General features: G+C 36.2%; 1 protein-coding gene across 1 annotated transcript; it reads right to left on the reverse strand.

Annotated features, from left to right (window-relative positions):
- Nucleotides 1-1,454: 1,454 nt before the first annotated feature.
- On the reverse strand, nt 1,455-18,151 carry DUS4L (dihydrouridine synthase 4 like). The gene is made up of 7 exons (XM_020984586.2): nt 18,035-18,151; nt 12,332-12,470; nt 10,971-11,092; nt 8,395-8,512; nt 7,038-7,160; nt 5,814-6,040; nt 1,455-2,679 (listed from the first exon to the last, which is right to left on the reverse strand). Exons 2-7 carry the CDS (start codon nt 12,445-12,447, stop codon nt 2,432-2,434), a joined length of 954 nt encoding a protein of 317 aa, XP_020840245.1. The 5' UTR covers nt 12,448-12,470; nt 18,035-18,151; the 3' UTR covers nt 1,455-2,431.
- Nucleotides 18,152-18,157: the final 6 nt, after the last annotated feature.

Raw genomic sequence — 18,157 nt, forward strand, 5'->3', positions numbered from 1 at the left:
CACCTGCCTCATTTTACAGATGAGGAAACCGAGGCCCAGTGAGCCCCAGGTCTTAAGGGAGTGCCACACAGTAACGTTAGAGCCAGACTCTAGACCAGTTTCTTTGACTTCTGATCCTCTGTACTTTCCAGGTGCAACCACACTACCTGTCCTTAAGGTTCTAGAAGATAGGGACTAATTTTACTTGTTGCCAGGATGCCATGCATAAATAGTGGTGCTGTTGACGAGGCATTGTTTGCGTATGGAACTTGCTGCTCAAAGATGATTAAGGGAACAAAATCTTTCAGAAAGGAAACCTGGCAATACTGACAGTACAGTTTTGTATGGTACTGAAAGATTTTATTCTTGGGAGTTAGTCTTTGTTGTGAGATCTTCCCTTAGTCTTCCCTCTGGCCCTTCTTTCCTGCCTCCCCAGATCTCCCCTCCTAAGTGTACTTTTATGAGGTCTGGGGCAATTCTACCCTAACAGCCTCACCGATAATAGCCTGTCTTCTGAGGTGCTGAGACCAGGGCACAGCCTGTTAGATTGTACATAGCTCGGTGGATGCACCAGATCCTTCATCTCTAAGATTAGAGCCTTAGGCTCCTTATGTTATCACTTTTTCCTGGGTTTCCTCCTGTCTAGCAGATCAATTCTTCGGTCTCCTTTGTCGGATCCTCATCCAGGCCTCACCCTCTAACCTCAGGTGTCTCATAGGACTCTGTCTTGGGCCAACTTCTCTTTCTCCTCTATACCAAACTTGGTGATCACATCCTCGATCAAATACAAAATTCTTTATTTGGCTTTGAAAGCCCTTCATAATCTAGTCCTTCCTCCCCCATTCTCAGCTTTCTGACATATACTCTTAAATGACACTGGCCTCCTTTCTATTCCACAAACAGGGCATTCTCCTCCGGATCTTTAGTTCACTTTGTTTAGTTCACTCCTTTTCCCCTCATACCTGTTTGTATACATATGGTTTTGATCACAGATCTCTTATTTTAAGTTCTAGGAATTGCTTGGGATACATAGAGGTTAAATGACTTGCCCAGAGTTAGTAAATTGCAGAGGGCTTTAAACCAGGTCCTTCCTGTCTCTGAGCCCAACACTCTGTCCATTATGCCATCTTGCTTCTAAAACCTTATACCTGTTAAGTGTTTATTAAATGCTGAACTGAATCTAATTTAATACTGGATAACTTTACGTCTAATCAACAAGCACTTATTAAGCATGTACTATTGCTAGGTATTGTGTCAAATGCTTAGGATATCAAGAAGGCTCCTTCAAAAAGCTCACATTTTAATGAAAAGTTTTAATAGAGTTCCAACAATACAATATTAATTGGAATATATATAGAAAAATAAATAAATCCTATTAAAACATTCCAGAACATAAGACTATTTTGCAAAAAAAAAAAAAACTCAATATGTATTTAGGAAAAAGTTTGAGGAAGTAAGCAATTTTTAAACAACAGTCACATCATATTTTGGATTTATTTGCTAATACAGTAGAGTATAAATATTGTCTGTCAACATCCAAAACAATTATAGCATTGAACTAATTTCAATATAAAATACTTAATTCCGGTAATGGCACATTCTTCACCACTGATAATCATGCATTTCCCTCCTCCCTCTCCCAACATATGGTAAAAGTCTCAGAGCAAAGAACTCAATATTGTCATCAATCAATGAAAAGCATCAAAATACCAAAACCTGCTTATCAAAACTGGTATGATAAGCTTTTTTAAAAAAAAGGATAAACTTTTTTTCTACTACGTCAGATGGACATAATCCTTTACAATCCATCACTAAAAACATTCATCCTTAAGATGACAGATATAGATTTCAGCTAGGAAACTGCTTCAGGGATGGGAAGGGGAATGCCATTTATTTAACTTTTTCAGGAATATGTGTTTATCAAGTTCTTTCAATTTCCTAAATGACCTGGGAGAGCTGAGAAGTTGTTAAATAATGCCATTTATAGAATTTTAGGAAATCTTGTATATAAATGTTAGAAGCCACTAAATGTATTTATTTTAATGGTATTTATTTTAAATTATGCTTCTATGAATGTGGAATTCAATTAAACACTATCAATCTGGTTTTTCAAGTGGAGCTCATCATGTATGGGAGCAGTTCTTTACAAATTTTTAGTTCTCCATTTATAAAGATTTTAACACTGGTTTCGTAACCTCTGTAGTTATTTTCATTAAAAAACATGTTTGTAGCAATATTCATATTCACACATTGGGGCTATATTCAAATCATGAACATTTTATTTTAAAATAAAATGCTGCTTATAAAAATATTAAAGATATGATCCCTTTAGAAAAAAATTGGATAAAACAACATTACTAGTGAGCTTTTTCTGTGCATTATAGGATTAAAAAAAAAACCTAGACTTGATTCTCATCATAAATATAAAAAATACATTATATATCTGACAGTTTCACATGCTATAATGGTCTGTAAGGTAATCTAAAACTGCAGTTGTACTTGACAGAGCATTAAACACCTTTTTTTCTTGCTTTGATGTTATCCTTTCCATCATGTACATTAAATGATGATGAAAACACATAAAAGGTGTGCCATGCTCAAGGGCAATGTCAACCCAGTCCCAGATGCATTTCAGGGGGGTTTCTTTATATCCAGCAAACATAGCAGGATTTGCTAAAAGTCCTCTTGCAACCATTATACCTATATAAAAAATATGAGAAACACTGGTGAATTACAGTGAATAATAGTAAGAACACCCCAGTCAGAAGCCATCCCTTTTGCTTTTGTTTATTTGTACCATAATCAGGTATTTTCATATTTGTTGTTCAGTTGTGTCCGATTCTGCCTGACCCTGTGAACCATACTGTCCCTGGGGTTTTCTTGGCAAAGATACTTGAGTGGTTTGCCATTTCCTTCTCTAGTGGATTAAGGCAAACAGAGGTTAAGTGACTTACCCAAAGTCACACTGCTACTAAGTATCTGAGGCCAAATTTGAACTCAGATCTTCTTGACTCTAGGCCCAGTGCTCTATCCATCGAGCCACCTAGCAGACTCCATTTTCATAGTCTACTTCATATTATATTTATTTGTTTACACATATTATCCTTGCCTACCAAATTGGAAGCCCTTATAAGGGAGTGGCTGTGCCTCATTTATCTTTATATCCTGCTTGATACTCAGGCCACTGCCTGCAAGGAATAGTAATGATAATAAATATTTCTTGACTTAAACAGAATGTAAAAATCAATACTTGGAAGAATCAGTGAAGCTGAATAAATGACAGATTTTCATAATACCATTATTGCATCATACTCAGTGTATTACTTCCAATGAAGTCATTTATCCTGCTATCAAAACAGAGCTGTACTCATGGAAGTTAATCCACCAAACTCTAAAAATCATTTCTCATGATAAGCAACAACCTTCAGTTCCTGAAGCCCGAGCCAGCTGTACTAAGTTATAATAAGCAGGTACACTGATGCAGTAAAGGGGTAGGGGGTGGTGTCATCTGTCTGAGAAAAAACTAGTTAAATATTCACTGGATGGCTAATTTTTTTTTGGTCATGGCAAACCAAGAAATGGACAAGACAAGAAAATGGCCCCAAGAACTGCCTTGTTATTATTGTTCATTTGTTTCAGTCGTGTCCGGCTCTCTGACCCCATCTGGGGTTTTCTTGGTGAAGATACTGGAGTGGTTGGCCATTTCCTTCTCCAGTTCATTTTACAGATGAGGAAACTGAGGCAAATGGTTAAGTGACTTGCCCAGGGTCACACAGCCAGTAAGTGTTTGAGGCCAGATGTGAATACAATTTTTGCTGACTCTAGGTCCACTGCTCTATCCATTTTGCCACTTAGCTGCCCTGTATAGTCCTGCATAACTGCTTTTAATTGTGAGTGCTGAAGTGGCAAAAAAAAGACAAACATAATTTTCAGACCAGCCACAACCACCAATTTAATTTTTAATGTATGATTTTTATTCATTGACCTATGAGTTGGCACTCTATGAGGCAAACTGAACTATATTCATACTGACACTTTATAATAAATGAAAACCAGAAGATATAATGAAATTGCAGCCAAATGGAAGGCCATCTTGCAAATTTACTTCAGAGAGGCAAATAAAGGAACAGGCTGAGTTGCTTTCATCATGAACCCAAATGTAACAATCATCATTTCATAGTATACTTGGTCATCATGATAAGCAAACAAATCTATGGAGCGAACGGCCATTTATGCTCTACTGAGTGTGAAGAAGCCAAGAAATTCTATGAAGACCTGCATTAGGTTCTCAAAAACCAATTCAACATATATCTTGATTCTTTGCTTTACTGAAAAAGGGAATGACAGCAAAAAACAAAGAATCCAAAAGCTCACAGAAGCTCCATGATTGTATATCATGAATATCTTCACTGAGTAGAAACTCAGTGGCGGCCTTTTAAAGACACTACAAAAAATGAAATTGAGTATAAGCAGATAGGAAACAACTAGAAACTCTGGCATTCTTATCAGTCAGCCACATGAGGCCAGATCAGCAGCTGGTTGTAACTAAGGTCAATTTAAATTAAAAAAAAAAAAAGGAAATATAAACATGAGGAGGCATTGCTTTTGATGACAGAAGCTCTAACCCAATCTGTTGACTCTGAAGGCTGGACAAATGTTTAAAAAAAAAATCATCAATTCTTAAAAGAGTTTAGCAAATGCAAAACCATTAGCACAATAAGGCTGAAAAGTCCAGATGCCACTTGAATGAGTAAATGTCATCTTACTAAGCAGAAAAATGGGGCAACCAAGGCTATAATGGCTTGGAGTGGAAATTAATTTGCAAAATAGTTTAGGAACCTGGTAAACGACATTATCTGCACAAAACTGAAAATCAATGTTTTGCTGGACTATACATATTTGTTATAAGGGAGGACTTCTTCTTAGAGGTAAATATGAATAAGTTCATAATAATAATTTTTTTTTAACAAAGCAACTAAGAAATGAATCTCTGGAAAGCCTAGAGTAAGATCCAGCTAAACCAAGTTACTGCATATTATTTGTAAATGAAAGTAGGACAACAAATAAGAAAAAAATAGAACAGATCTGCTAACCCTTTAGTTATTTTCAATGGCAATAATAATGGAATGAGCACATTCTGACTCTACTGCCTCCTCACCTGATATGCTATATGATGAACTGGCAGTTTCAATTAAAATGAAGCTGGAAAGGGTGCCTTATACAAAAATGTTGCTTTGAACCGAGTTCAGGAAGCTACCATGGTGGAATGGATCTACTGCTGAATGTGCAGACAGGGAACCCTGGTAAGATTCCTGCTTTGTCACTTAATAACTTGGACAAATCACTTATTGGGGAGTCAGTTTACTTATTTGGAAAATGAAGTGGTTGGACTAGGTGACCTCTAAAGTCCCTTCTAGCTATGAATATATATACGATCCCCAACTGCCTGCTGTCACCAATAGCCACCTCTTTAATGCCACTATCTTCCTTATTATGTTATATGCTTGCAAACCAAGCAACTCTGTAATATCAGTGGGTAGGTCAATAAAAGACTAGTTGGATAAGCCATTATTCTACTGGGTTCTTGAGTTCCCTAGTGGGTCTTCTGGAAGCGTATTATTCACTAAATGACACTATAAACATAGAAAAGTGACTGTATTTATCATTCTATTGTTTACTAAATAAGAGTTAATATGAAAGGTGCCTAGCCTAAATTAGGCTATTGGGAGAATACGGCTCACTATTAAGTAGAAACTACAACCCTAGTAACATTAGTTTCTTAGACATTTAAAAAGATAAACTCTCCTCCCCGAACTTAAGTACTCATTTCTTACCATTTGTCCCAGTTATTTCCTGAACATTTTCTGCTTCCTTTAAACTTTTAATGTCTCCATTAGCAATTACAGGTATAGATAAATTTTCTTTAATTATTTTAATTGCATCATAGTGTACTGGCTGGTGTCTTTCTTCAATATTTCTCCCATGAACTGTAATCCAGGAAACCCCTGTTGCTTCAGCTTTCCGACAAAGATCTACAGTTCTTGTAAGATCATCATGAATCCTAAAATTCCAAAACATTTTATAACACATGAAAATTTAAAGAACTGATAAACTAAACAAATTAAAAGTATCACTCTTGTAGTAGATAATTTTATCTACTTATATTTCTTAGTGACCAAAACCATAGTATACAATGGGATTTTATTTAGGAATACAGTCTACTTCAGTCCATCTGGTGTTGCTATTTGACTCCTGGGACCAAGAAGATCACTGTCAGGCTATCCCATAGTATCCCATACTCCTGGGAGAAGTTCCCATTTTCTAGCTCTGGAATGATGACCTAAACTCTACATTAGAAGGATGGAGAAAAGTAGCTCTATACCTTCCAGCCTATTCTCGCTAGTGAGGAATGTGAAAACTATCTTAATGTACCAATAGTCTGTTCATGTCTGAGCTCTAAAAGATGATGTACTTTTCTTTTAAGAACAGTTTTAAATCCTTTGACCATTTATCTACTGCGGGATGTGTTGGGTCTATATATTTCTATGAATTGCCTCTCTACCTTGGCAATCAGAGATAAATGATACTCCTCTCATAATACCATTATTGCATCATACTCATACTTTTCAATGCACTGTTTTGGTATTGAAACTTTTTTGTAGATGTCTCTATTTAGAAAATAGATGTATGTGATCTTAATAAATAGCTCACTTTAAGTAAAATTTTCCTAGTCAAATGGCTGCTGAAAACACTGTCAGAGTTGTTTTACCCTATTCCAAGTTTTCATATTTTAATAGTGATCCTCTCTATCTTTACACTGTAGCAAAAAAAAAAATGGCATGAGGACATTCACAGTTCTATCACCCTCATTCCAAATTAAAATACAAAGGAATACATCATCATCCAGAAATAAAATTTTTTGCATCTAATAAAAGGATTATTTTTATATATACAAATAGTATTGACCAATCAAATTAGGCACTTTGACAAAAGGTACTTTTTAAGTAATAAAATGTACCTTGTCAATAGATTAAAACATATATGAATTTTTTTTTTACCTTATTTTAATGGACACTGAAAACTTTGGGTTTTCCACTTGACTTCTTACTTGTTTAACCATATCTTGAACAAGTTCAGGTTTATTTATTAAACATGCACCATATCCTTCTGTTATGGCCCATCTTAAAAAAGAACAAAATGAAAAATGTATATAACAAGAGGGGTTTTTAGTTTGGAAACATCTGTATGCGTGTGTGTGTATGTGTTTTTATGTGTGTTATTCTTGGTATACTTGAAAGCAAGTGGGTACCCTTTTTTGTTGTAATTGTGGAAGTGGAAGATGAGTTAAACAGAACCACTACCATGTATAGAATATATATTTTTATACACACAAAAATATTTCTTTGACCTATAATCAGAGAACCAATGATTGCTGGTATGTTTCTAAGACACAATGTGATGTTAGACAAACAAGTTCTAGGATGGATATAAAATCAGAAAAATACAATTTCCAAATCTCACCAGGCCAGAAAAAGTTCTTCTGTGTCACTGAAATCAGGTTCCTTAAATTTGATGATTACTGAATGTACACATACACACACATAGGCAGACACATATACATAGCTAAAATAGAGTAGATAATGAAGTTTTTGAGTTATGCTGAATTCTAGCAACACTAATAAGCTTTATTTAACTCATTTTAATGAGTACATCAATGTGACTATTTGATTGCATTGTTTTAAAAACTTTGATTTTTTTTTAGCATCATAACATTTAGAATTATTGACAGATAACACTTAGCACAGTTTCCTAAGTGCTTCTTATCAACACTTAGTTAACTATACAACTAAATATTATATTTTTTGGGAAAAAAAGATAGCCATTTAAAAGTTTGCCTTAAAAAACCAACAACAGGCAAAGGAATCACAAGAAAGGGTGTGGAGACCTCCCAAATCATAGAACCACATATCTTAGAACTAAAAAGAATATATGAAGTGGCATTAAAACATGTTACTCCCTTTTTCTATACATTGGAATCTCACTTAAACACCATACTTGGGTTCACACAATGAGGTCCTTTCGATGTTAGTAACAAAACCTTCATTGGCAGGGCTCAAGAGAAGGATATATATTACACCAAATTCAATTAGCAAGGTGAAATTACAAGAGTACCCTAGCATTATATATCAATCCTTTAGCTCTCAGGAACAATAGCGTCTCAAAATCCTTGAGTCTATTAAGTTTTTTTCTCTATCAGATTATCTTATTTCCAGTTAAGAATATTCATGCTTAATATTCTTCTTCATATGAATTATTTTCTATTTGAATTTTGGAAAACTAGAAAGATATTTTACCATGTTGATATAGATTTTCCTAATCTTTTCAGTAAATTCTTCCAACTTCTTTGAGTTTTACCTCTGAGGGCAACCACAGTTAATGTCTATTCCATTCACATAAGGACAGATTATTCGGGCAGCATCAGATAAAAGTTGTGCATCATTAGCAGCAAATTGAACAATCAGTGGACAATCACCTGATAAAATGAACATCTCATCATTAAAATTAGGAAGAAATAACATAGAATATTAAAAATAACACCCAGAAATTGCCTATGTAGGGTAAAACAATACTACTTTCAATCTATTAAAACATCTATCTAGAGAGGATTACAATTTAAATAGAATCAGATGTGAGTCTTTTGAAAATTTATGAGAGGATAAGAGGATTTATCTCTTTCCTCATGAAAGTGGTGGAAGGAATATTTTCTCTCCTTTATGTTCTGAAGAATAACAAGAACTACCTCTCAGCAGAAACAGAATGGGAGAATCTAACCATTCATCTTTTATGTTTTCTCCTGTACACCATTATTTAGAAGGCACTTAAACAGGAATTTGTTCATTGCAAATTGTTTTAGAAAAAAAATTCTATTAGGAAGAAAAGGAACTAACTTTGTGGCAAACTTTTATTGCCACCCTACTAAAACAAATCCAATGGTCCAGTAAGTCCGTAAGCATTTATTAAGTGCCTATTATGTACCAAGAACTGGGGATATAAATAAAAAAATTTCTGCTCTCCAAGAACTCAGTTTTATGGGGGAGATAAAATGCAAACAACTATGTACAAACAAGAAATATACAGAATAAATTGGAGACAATCAGAAGGCAGGCACTAGCTTTAAAGAAGATTGGGAAAAATTTCTTACAGAATGTGGGATTTTAGCTGAGACTTGAAGAAAGCCAGAAGATGGAGAGGAGGAGAGAGAACATTCCAGGTACAGGATAGCCAATGAAAATACTGGGAGATGGGAGATGGTGTGTTCTGTTCAATGAACACCAAGGAGGTCAGTGTCACTGGGTTGTGCAGCATGTAGAGGGGAGAAAGGTGTAAGAAGACAGAAAGGTAGGAAGGGGCCATATTATGAAGGATTTTAAGAGACAAATAGAAGATTTTATAGTTGATCTTGGAGGCAACAGACAGCCACTGGAGTTTACTGAACTGGGGGTGAGGGGTGGGGAGCCAGCGACAGACCTGTGCTCAAATTTAGGAAGATCGATCAGATAGCTGAGTGGAGGATGGACTGGAGTAGGGAGAGACTGGAGGTAGGGAGATCAACCAAAAGGCTATTACAATAGTGCAGACGTGAAGTAATGGCAATCTGTGCCAGGGCAACAGTAATGTAAGAGGAGAGAATGAGGTGTAGACGAGAGACATTTTAAACATAAAATCAACAGGACTTGACAACAGGTTAGATAAGAAGGGGTGTGTGAGAGAGAGTAAGGAGCAGAGGACGACACTTAGGTTGTGAGCCTGGGTGAGTGGGAGGATGGTAGTGCCTTTCATAGTAACAGGAAAGTTAGAAAAGGAGAAGGCTTAGGGAGAAAGATAATGAGTTCATTATTGGACGTGTGAGTTTAAGATATCTATAAGACATACAATTACAGATATTCACTAGGCAGTTGGCAATAGGATACTGGAGGTCAGGAGAAAGGGTAGGGCTAGATAAGTAGATCTGGGAATTATGACCACAGAAATAATAATTGAATCCATGGGTGCTGATATCAACAAGCAAAATCCTTCTTCCTCCATTTCCCCTCCTCTTTATCTTTAATATTAACATTAGATTAATATCTCTTCCTCATATAGAGATGTAGTCAGGCCACCTCTCTGCTCAAAAATATGTTGTTTCATAATGATTACTTAGTTCAAATTCCACTATATGACATTCAGGGACTTCTACCATCTAGTGTTATTCCATGAAACCCTTCTATAAACTCGATACTTAGTCAAAAGGGATTAATCTGTCTTTTGAATACAATCCATGCTTTCCGGTCTTTGCTCATATTATCCCCTTTGTCTGGAATCCACTTCCTCAAACTCTTAGCCTCTTTAATTTCTACCTATTCTATAGAGCCCAATTCAAACACTACGAAGCCTTTGGTGATACAGCTGGTTGGTTATGACCTCTGTTTGGATACTACTTTAAGGTTTTCAAAATGTTTTTCTCATAACTCCAAGAATCAGTTGGATTTTTCCACCCTGGACCTCATACTGCATATTGTTTTGTACATCCTTAATGTAGTTAGCATGTGTTAGCTATAGTTATCTCTGTATGTGTTTTACTAAATTTTAGGTTCCATAAGGACACGGACCATTCTACATAAACTTGTACATCTGGGATTACCTTCATGCTCAGTACAAAGCAGACACAATCAGTGTTTGTGGAACTGAAATGAACTGTTGAATAGAATAAGCTGCATAGCAAATGAGTATTCTGTGAAGTCTCAGGTTAAAAAGGATGGGTTTTTTTTGGTGAGGTAATTGGGGGTTAAGTGACTTGCCCAGGGTCACACAGCTAGTAAGTGTCAAGTGTCTGGTCTGAGACTGGATTTGAACTCAGGTCCTCCTGACTCCATTTTCAGTGCCCCCAAGGATGTTGTTGTTTTTTTTAAACAAAATCCTACAAAACTCAACATACAATAGACTATGCATACCTTTGTTTGTGGTGAATTCGCTATCTCTGGCTTTTATAGATCGGACAAAATCAGCAGCCACTATCATTGGAGTATAACACAGATCACAGTCGTATTTCCTCACTAGTGTTCTGAAAGCCAATCTGTGAGCAAATGAACATTTTAATCCAGCATTTCCAAAGCACTATGATCAATTTATTTCTAAATGCAATAAAATGTTACTAAGCATAAATTAAGGTAAGCAATATTCATTGAATCAAGTTTAACAAAATGCTACAAAGAACTGAGTTATACTTCTTAACAGTTTAAATTGTCAATTTAAAAATACCAAGTCAAATTAAAAACGTAAAATAAAAGAACCAGTCTTGTTTTGTACTTAATAAAATGAAATTTAGTAAGTTTTTATTATCTGTCAGTCATTAGTGAATGAGTCAACTGACTGTTCTCCTTTAAAGGATTAAGCACTTGTATGACGGCTACTCATAAACATAATTAAAGAGGTCTCATAAAAACACATGGATTAAGTTGTGTGTTGGATGATGTGAACCAATAGCAAACTAATTCTTAATATGATTATATTCAGAAGCATTAGTAGATGCTTATTTAAGGTGGTTAAATAGATGAGGTTCCCATGCTTTCTGAGAGCCTTTAATGCTTATCTTTTTCACGAAGCCTTACTAGGTTACTGCAACTAAGTGGTCTCACCATTTTTTGAACCTCTACAGCATTAAATAATATAATACTTATATTACCCTATACTCCATGGGCACTGCCTTGTTTCCCAAACAAAACTAAACTTCTTCAGGGCAGGGATTGTGTCTCATAATCTTTTGTATTCCTCACAATAACCTAGTCCAGTTCCGGGTAAAATCTAGGTCCTGAATATAAACCTGTTGAGTTAAAATAAATTTTTTCATCCTCAAACTTCACAAATAAACTTTGGAAGTCCCTGAGAAAACACAGGTATTCAAAAATTTAATGTCTGAAGATAATGGCAAGTCTGATAATTGGGAAATAGTAACAAAAAATGTAAATCTTATACTGTTTCTACTTCTCTAAAGATAGAGTCACCTAGATGGTGTGTAGGCAGAGGCAGAAAGCATAAGTTTTAGTTTGTGGGAAAACAGTTAACCTAATCTGTACACCCTAGAAAGATATTTTTATTGTATAATGAGCTTTATGTTTCTGCCATCCCTAATCATCCTGTTTTATAACTGTTGATTATTATATGGTTGCTGGAGCATTCTTTTTTGGTTCAATGTTTCAGACAGGGTCACTTATGATGCCAGTTATTTGAAGGTGAGGGTGGAGAATGTTAACTATAATTCCAAAAGGAAAAGGTACAGAAAATATAAAACAGAATAATCATTCACCATACTTACTTTGAATATCGAACCATAGGAGCACATATTTTTACTAGGTGCCCAGAATGAAACATTTCCAGTGGATCTTTTGTTCTTTCTTGACATTGTGTAGTTTTTGTGTAATCACAACTCATGAATACCAGTTTTTTAAAAAATTCTGAAAAAGATAATCCATTTTCATATAGAAACATGCCTTTCATTAGATACACATCTACTACATGTTTATTAAGGGCCTACTATAGGAAAGTCATTTTCTTAGGCAATAGGGAATATAACATGTAAATTCTAACATTACAAGGGATCTTTGATTTTATTGATGTGGGACAAATGATAAGAGATCAAAACCCATTTATATCATCTTATCTTGTGCAGTTCTCTTCTATGTCCTTTCCCCATTTTGCCTTGGGGCTCCCACTGGACATGCTGTGGGCTTTCTCTATGTTTATCTGAAATTGTGTGGATAACATTAGAGCATGTAGGCCATCCATCAGTTATCCATCATGCATAGAACACATACACACATAAAAATAAAGTTTGTATGTCATCAGTTAAGTCAAACTTGTTGGCAAATAAGGTTTTTTTTTCCCCCTGATCTTCCAAGTGTTAAATGGGATACTACAAATTTGGTTACTCATTAAAATTGTCCAAAACCTTTCACATTTTGTAAAGTGATATTATCTGTACCAGATACAAATAAGACTTTCTTATGTTGAACATTTACATTTAATTGGGCAACTGTTACAGCTACATTTCTTGTTCAAATTATTGGGAGCTGGGGTCACAGAAAATCTATAGGACAATTTCCTTATTCTAAGCTAATCAAATATTTTTTCCCACAATGTTTTATTCAAAATAGTATTAATAGATAAACCAAGGAATTTAGTTTGAGTCACTCATGTATTTATTAAGTATATCTTTCAAGCACTTCCTGTGCAATGTATTGTTTCAGACGCTGAAGGAGATAAAATAATAACTGTCATTTATAAAGTGTTTTAAAGTCTGCAATGTGTTTTTCACACAGAACACCTTCAAGCCCCACAATGACTCTATGAAGTAGGTACTACTATTGTTATCTCCATTTTACAGATGAGGAAAATGAGGTGGAAAGAATTTAAATGATTTCCCTCAGGTAACATAGCTAGGAAGTATCAACAGTAGCATTAGAACCTAAATCTTAGGCCCACCATCTTACCCACTACATTACAACACAGTCTTTGTTCTTTAGGATAAGAACTTACAATCTAGGAGGCAGCCATAAGACATAATCAAATAAAGTACAAATGAGAACACAATAAATGCATATGTGAGGATTCCAGTTTGTCTCCAGCTTAATATATGGGGAAGAATTGAATAAGTACTATTGATTTGACTAATTTACCATACAGTGAACCACAATATAGTTTATTAGTATGGAGTTCTTTGGATAAGAGTAATAGTTTTGATGATCAGTAGTCATACATAAAAAAATCCACAGAGGCAAAATATAAACTAAGTGCCCATTTGTCATGCTTTTTATGAAAGCGAATGATAGGAACAATGTTAACCTGTTATTCCAGTAAATATACAATGCCATCTGGCAATAATTTTATGCCAAGAAGGTTTGAATGTCACTAAGGCACTTTCCCATACTGTCCACAAGAATAGTACGGAATACTTTGTCAAATGCTATGAGTAAACTATAGCTGCAGCATTACCCTGATCTGCCAGTCTAAATCTGCCTCTCTTCAACTAGTAATAACCTTGTAAAAAAAAAAGGGGGTGGGGAGGGAAGGGAGATAGTGAAGTCAGGCTGGTCAGATGTTTTTACCAAGCCATTTTGATAGCCACATCCTTATCTAGATATTATTCACTAACTGTCCCTTAAAAAAATTCTAGAATTTTGCCAAGAATCAAAGTCAAACTCACTGGTCTATTGTATGTGGAATCTACTCTGCTTCCTTTGTTGAAAATGAAGACATTTACATTATTTAATCCTGTGGCACGTTTTCCTGTCTAAAACTCTTCACTTGAAGACCACAGACAATGTTCTGAGGATTCCAAATAGAGTTCACTTAGGTTTAAACTCATCAAGGAGAGTTTAGTACTCTCACACTCTCTTCTCCTTGCTCATCTTATACAGAGCTTTTAAAATTATGAACATGGTCGTTATCAACATATACCATTTCCACATATAAAAACAGAAAGAGAATTACATATGAAACCATAATCTCAATTATGTGCAAATTTTTAAAAAAGCATATGTTTAACATGGTAATTTCAATATTGTCCTGCTTCACTTTTGGAAATTCTGGTCTCTTCTGTGCATTTTACAAATGTTTCATGAATGCGTCCCTCTTTTTTTTTTTTTAAAGATCACTATAACCACTGCTCCTCCCCCCAACACAACAAAAATGCTCTCCCTTGTAACAAAGTACAGGTATGCAAACCATCCACACATTCTGCAGCTCTAGTGTATCATCTCTGTTACTATGATCTTCTGGATTTGGGGTTGCTCACTGCACTGATCTGAGTTACAGCTTTCAAAGAGTAAAATCAATTTCATATATAGAAAAAGGGAAAGGTCTGGCAAGATAGCAGTTAATGTGACAAATACCTAGAGCAAATGTTCTTAATCTGGGGTCCCAGATCATATATTATTATGCTGAAATACAGTTATCAAAATATTTAAAAACACACACACAAGTTCACAAACCCTGCAGTTAAAAATGGTTTTAAGCGCAGAGAGTTTTATTTCTGAGAGCTACAAAGCTACCTACCGTCTGCAAGGAAGGAATAAACTTCACACATAAAACTTGTTACAATTGTTACCGATAAGATCTCAAAGCAATCCCCTCACAACAGTTTTGCAATAGACATCAACATAATTATCCTCAGAGTCAGGCACTCTTGGCATCTCACTGAGATATATTTTTTGAAGGATGCTAGCTAACTCTTGACCCTTCTTGTAGTAGTGGACCAGGGACTGAGAATAAGCATTTGGTACAGCTTTTTTTGCCAGGCTATCAAGAAGTATGTTACCATGGTCCTTAAGTCCAACAAAACTTTTATTCATCCTTTTAGAGATCTTTGTCTCCTGCTTGATGCCCTTTGTTTGTTGATTCTTGGCAACATCCATGTTTCCTTACAGGAATCTTTGGGGAAAATTCCTTTGCAAAAATGTAGTTTCCATCTAATCAATACATACACACATACATACTACTTTGGTATACGGATAATTCAGTTCAAAAAATTCAACATGTGTTTATTCAGATTCTGCTATGTGCAAAGTACTTTACTAAGCACTAGCAATACAAAGACAAAAGTGAAAAACAGTACCCGACCTCACAGAGCAGACTTACAAAGGAGGGATACAATATGCAAACAAATAGATAAATTCAAGATAATTTGAAAATGGAGAGAACAATAACACAATAATAACACTTAGGGAAAAGGGAAGCCTTCATGGTGCATATAACATACAAGCTGAGCCTTGAAAAAAGCTAGAGATTTAAAGAAAAGGAGATGAAGAAATATGTTCCTGCCTTGGGAAACAACCAGCATGAAGAATAGAGGCGGGAACCAACATGGTTAAGTGGGAAGATACTGACTTTGGAGTTGGAAGACTTGGACTGAAATCCTGCCTTGGTCACAATCCATGTGATCTTAAGACAGTCAAAACTTTTCTGGGCTTCAGTTTCCTCGAATGTAAAGTGAAAGAGAATCCATTAAACAATAAATGCATATATAAGTAAATAAAAATGTGTGCAAAGTAAATACAGGGTAATTTTGGAGATGGGAAGGCACTAGCAGATGGGAAGATCCGGAAAAGTCTCCAATAGGAAGTGCTGCTTGAGCTGAGCTCTGAAGGAAGATGGAGATTCTAAGCGGTGGAGATTTCAAGTCCAATTCAAGTGCCATCTTTTTCATCAGCTTCCCCCAATTCCCTGGGTGGTAGAAGGAATTTACAAAGTATTTTGCTTTATATTTCTTCCTAATACCTTTATCATAGGGTCATAGTTTTAGAGCTGGAAGGGACCTTTGAAGTTATTTAGTCCAGTCCACTCATTTTACACATAGGATTCTATAGATTTTACAAAGGAGATTATGTGATTCTACATGGAGAAGTTCCAATCTACATTAATAAAGGTAGATGAAATCAAATAAAAACACAGGTCCTTGAAGTAAAAGTATGTCTTCATCACTGATCTTTCTCTCCGTGACAAACTTCCTATATTTCGCCTACAGTAAAAATATCTATAAACTAACCAATATAGGTTTCTGTCCATCTCTACCTAGAAACTGAGCCTCAAAGTGAGGATGACTTGCCCAAGATCTCAAACTCTGACTCCAAATTCGGTACTTCTTTCACTTTACCATACCTGCCACTCAAATAATTATAATAATTATCTGTCAACATAAGAATTAAATTAGAAATTCCACATAGGTAATGATCTTAACTGAGGTAAACTTTGCCTCTTGCCCTAACAAGTGATAACTGTGGGAATGGAGCGCTTGGAAATAAGCCTGAAAATGAAATCTAGCAATCTGGCAACCCAGGACCCACAGATGGTGTTAATTGATTGGCTGCTCCTTTTTATTTCTCTATAGGATAAAGCCTGTGAAAGAAGGCCTTTTTTCTGAACCTCCTAACAGTCAGTACTCTCTCCCTCTTGAAATTACCTTGTATATATGCTTATGTTACCTTGAGAGGATGTAGTATTTGGAATGAGGACCTTGGAACAACCTCTACCAGTCTCTAAGTCTATGACCTCAGACAAGTCATTAATATCTCTGTGCCCCAGTTTCATCTGTAAAATGAAAGGGTTGGAAGGCCCCTTTCAGTTCTAAATCTATGACTCTTTGTTGTATCTCCCTAGTAAAGCAGCCCTAACCTCCAAGCAGAAACTGTTTTTGCATGTATCCCTAGAGCCTTGCACATGGTAGGCATTTAATCAATAACTGATGAACAGAATTAAAGTGACTGAACCATTTTCCTGTATGCTTATTTCTCTTCTATGATAAGTAAATATAAAGGTGAGTAAAGGGAAAGGGTAAGGTGATCTGGTCCAGTGGAAAGGAACCCTAGTAAGATAACCTGGGTTTGGATCCTGGCTGTGATCCTGAGCAAGCTGGTTTCTTCATCTATAAAATGGAAGGGTGGACTCCACGGCCTTTAAGGACCCTCTTAATTCTAAATCTATTATCCTTTGACTCTGGTCCTCCCTTTTCTCATTTGCAAAATGAAGGTTTTTGGACTAGAGGCCTTCTAGGTCCAGCGCCACAACTACGAACGTATGATTTTTTTGTGCCTCAGTTTCCTCATTTGTAAAAGGAGGTGGGGAGAACGGTGTTAGATCAGCGGCTCTCAAACTCCATGATCTCAGGATTGCTTTACACTCTTAAAAATTACTAAGGCCTCTCTAAAGAGCTTTTATTTATGTGGGTTATCGCAGTAAGTTAAAACGTCTTAGCATTATTATGAAAGGGTCTCAGGGAACCCCAGATTGAGAACTTCTGGACCACACAACCCCCGAAGTCCCTTCCAGCTCTACCCCTATGACCATGTGAGTGTCTGGGCCTCAGTTTCCTCATCTGCCCAGCCACAGACGACCTCAGACGTCTCTTCCCAATCTGTGCTCCCCCCCAGCCCCCCCCATCCCTCATCTCCTCACATGAGCACAGAAAGTGAAAGGTCCCGCCGCCGCCGTCGCACCTCCCCCTCACAGAATCCACGCGACTCACCCTCCGGTCACCAGCTCTCGCTCTCTCCGCAGCCCGGTGAACCTCGGGAGCCGCACACGCGCACAAAAACTCGGCCAGGCTGAGCCCGAGCTCGAGCCGAGCTCGCGGGCGCGAGGTTTGTGC

This window comes from Phascolarctos cinereus, unplaced genomic scaffold (genome assembly GCF_003287225.1).
Source record: "Phascolarctos cinereus isolate Bilbo 61053 unplaced genomic scaffold, phaCin_HiC Scaffold_1;HRSCAF=81, whole genome shotgun sequence".
NCBI classification, from domain to species: domain Eukaryota; kingdom Metazoa; phylum Chordata; class Mammalia; order Diprotodontia; family Phascolarctidae; genus Phascolarctos; species Phascolarctos cinereus.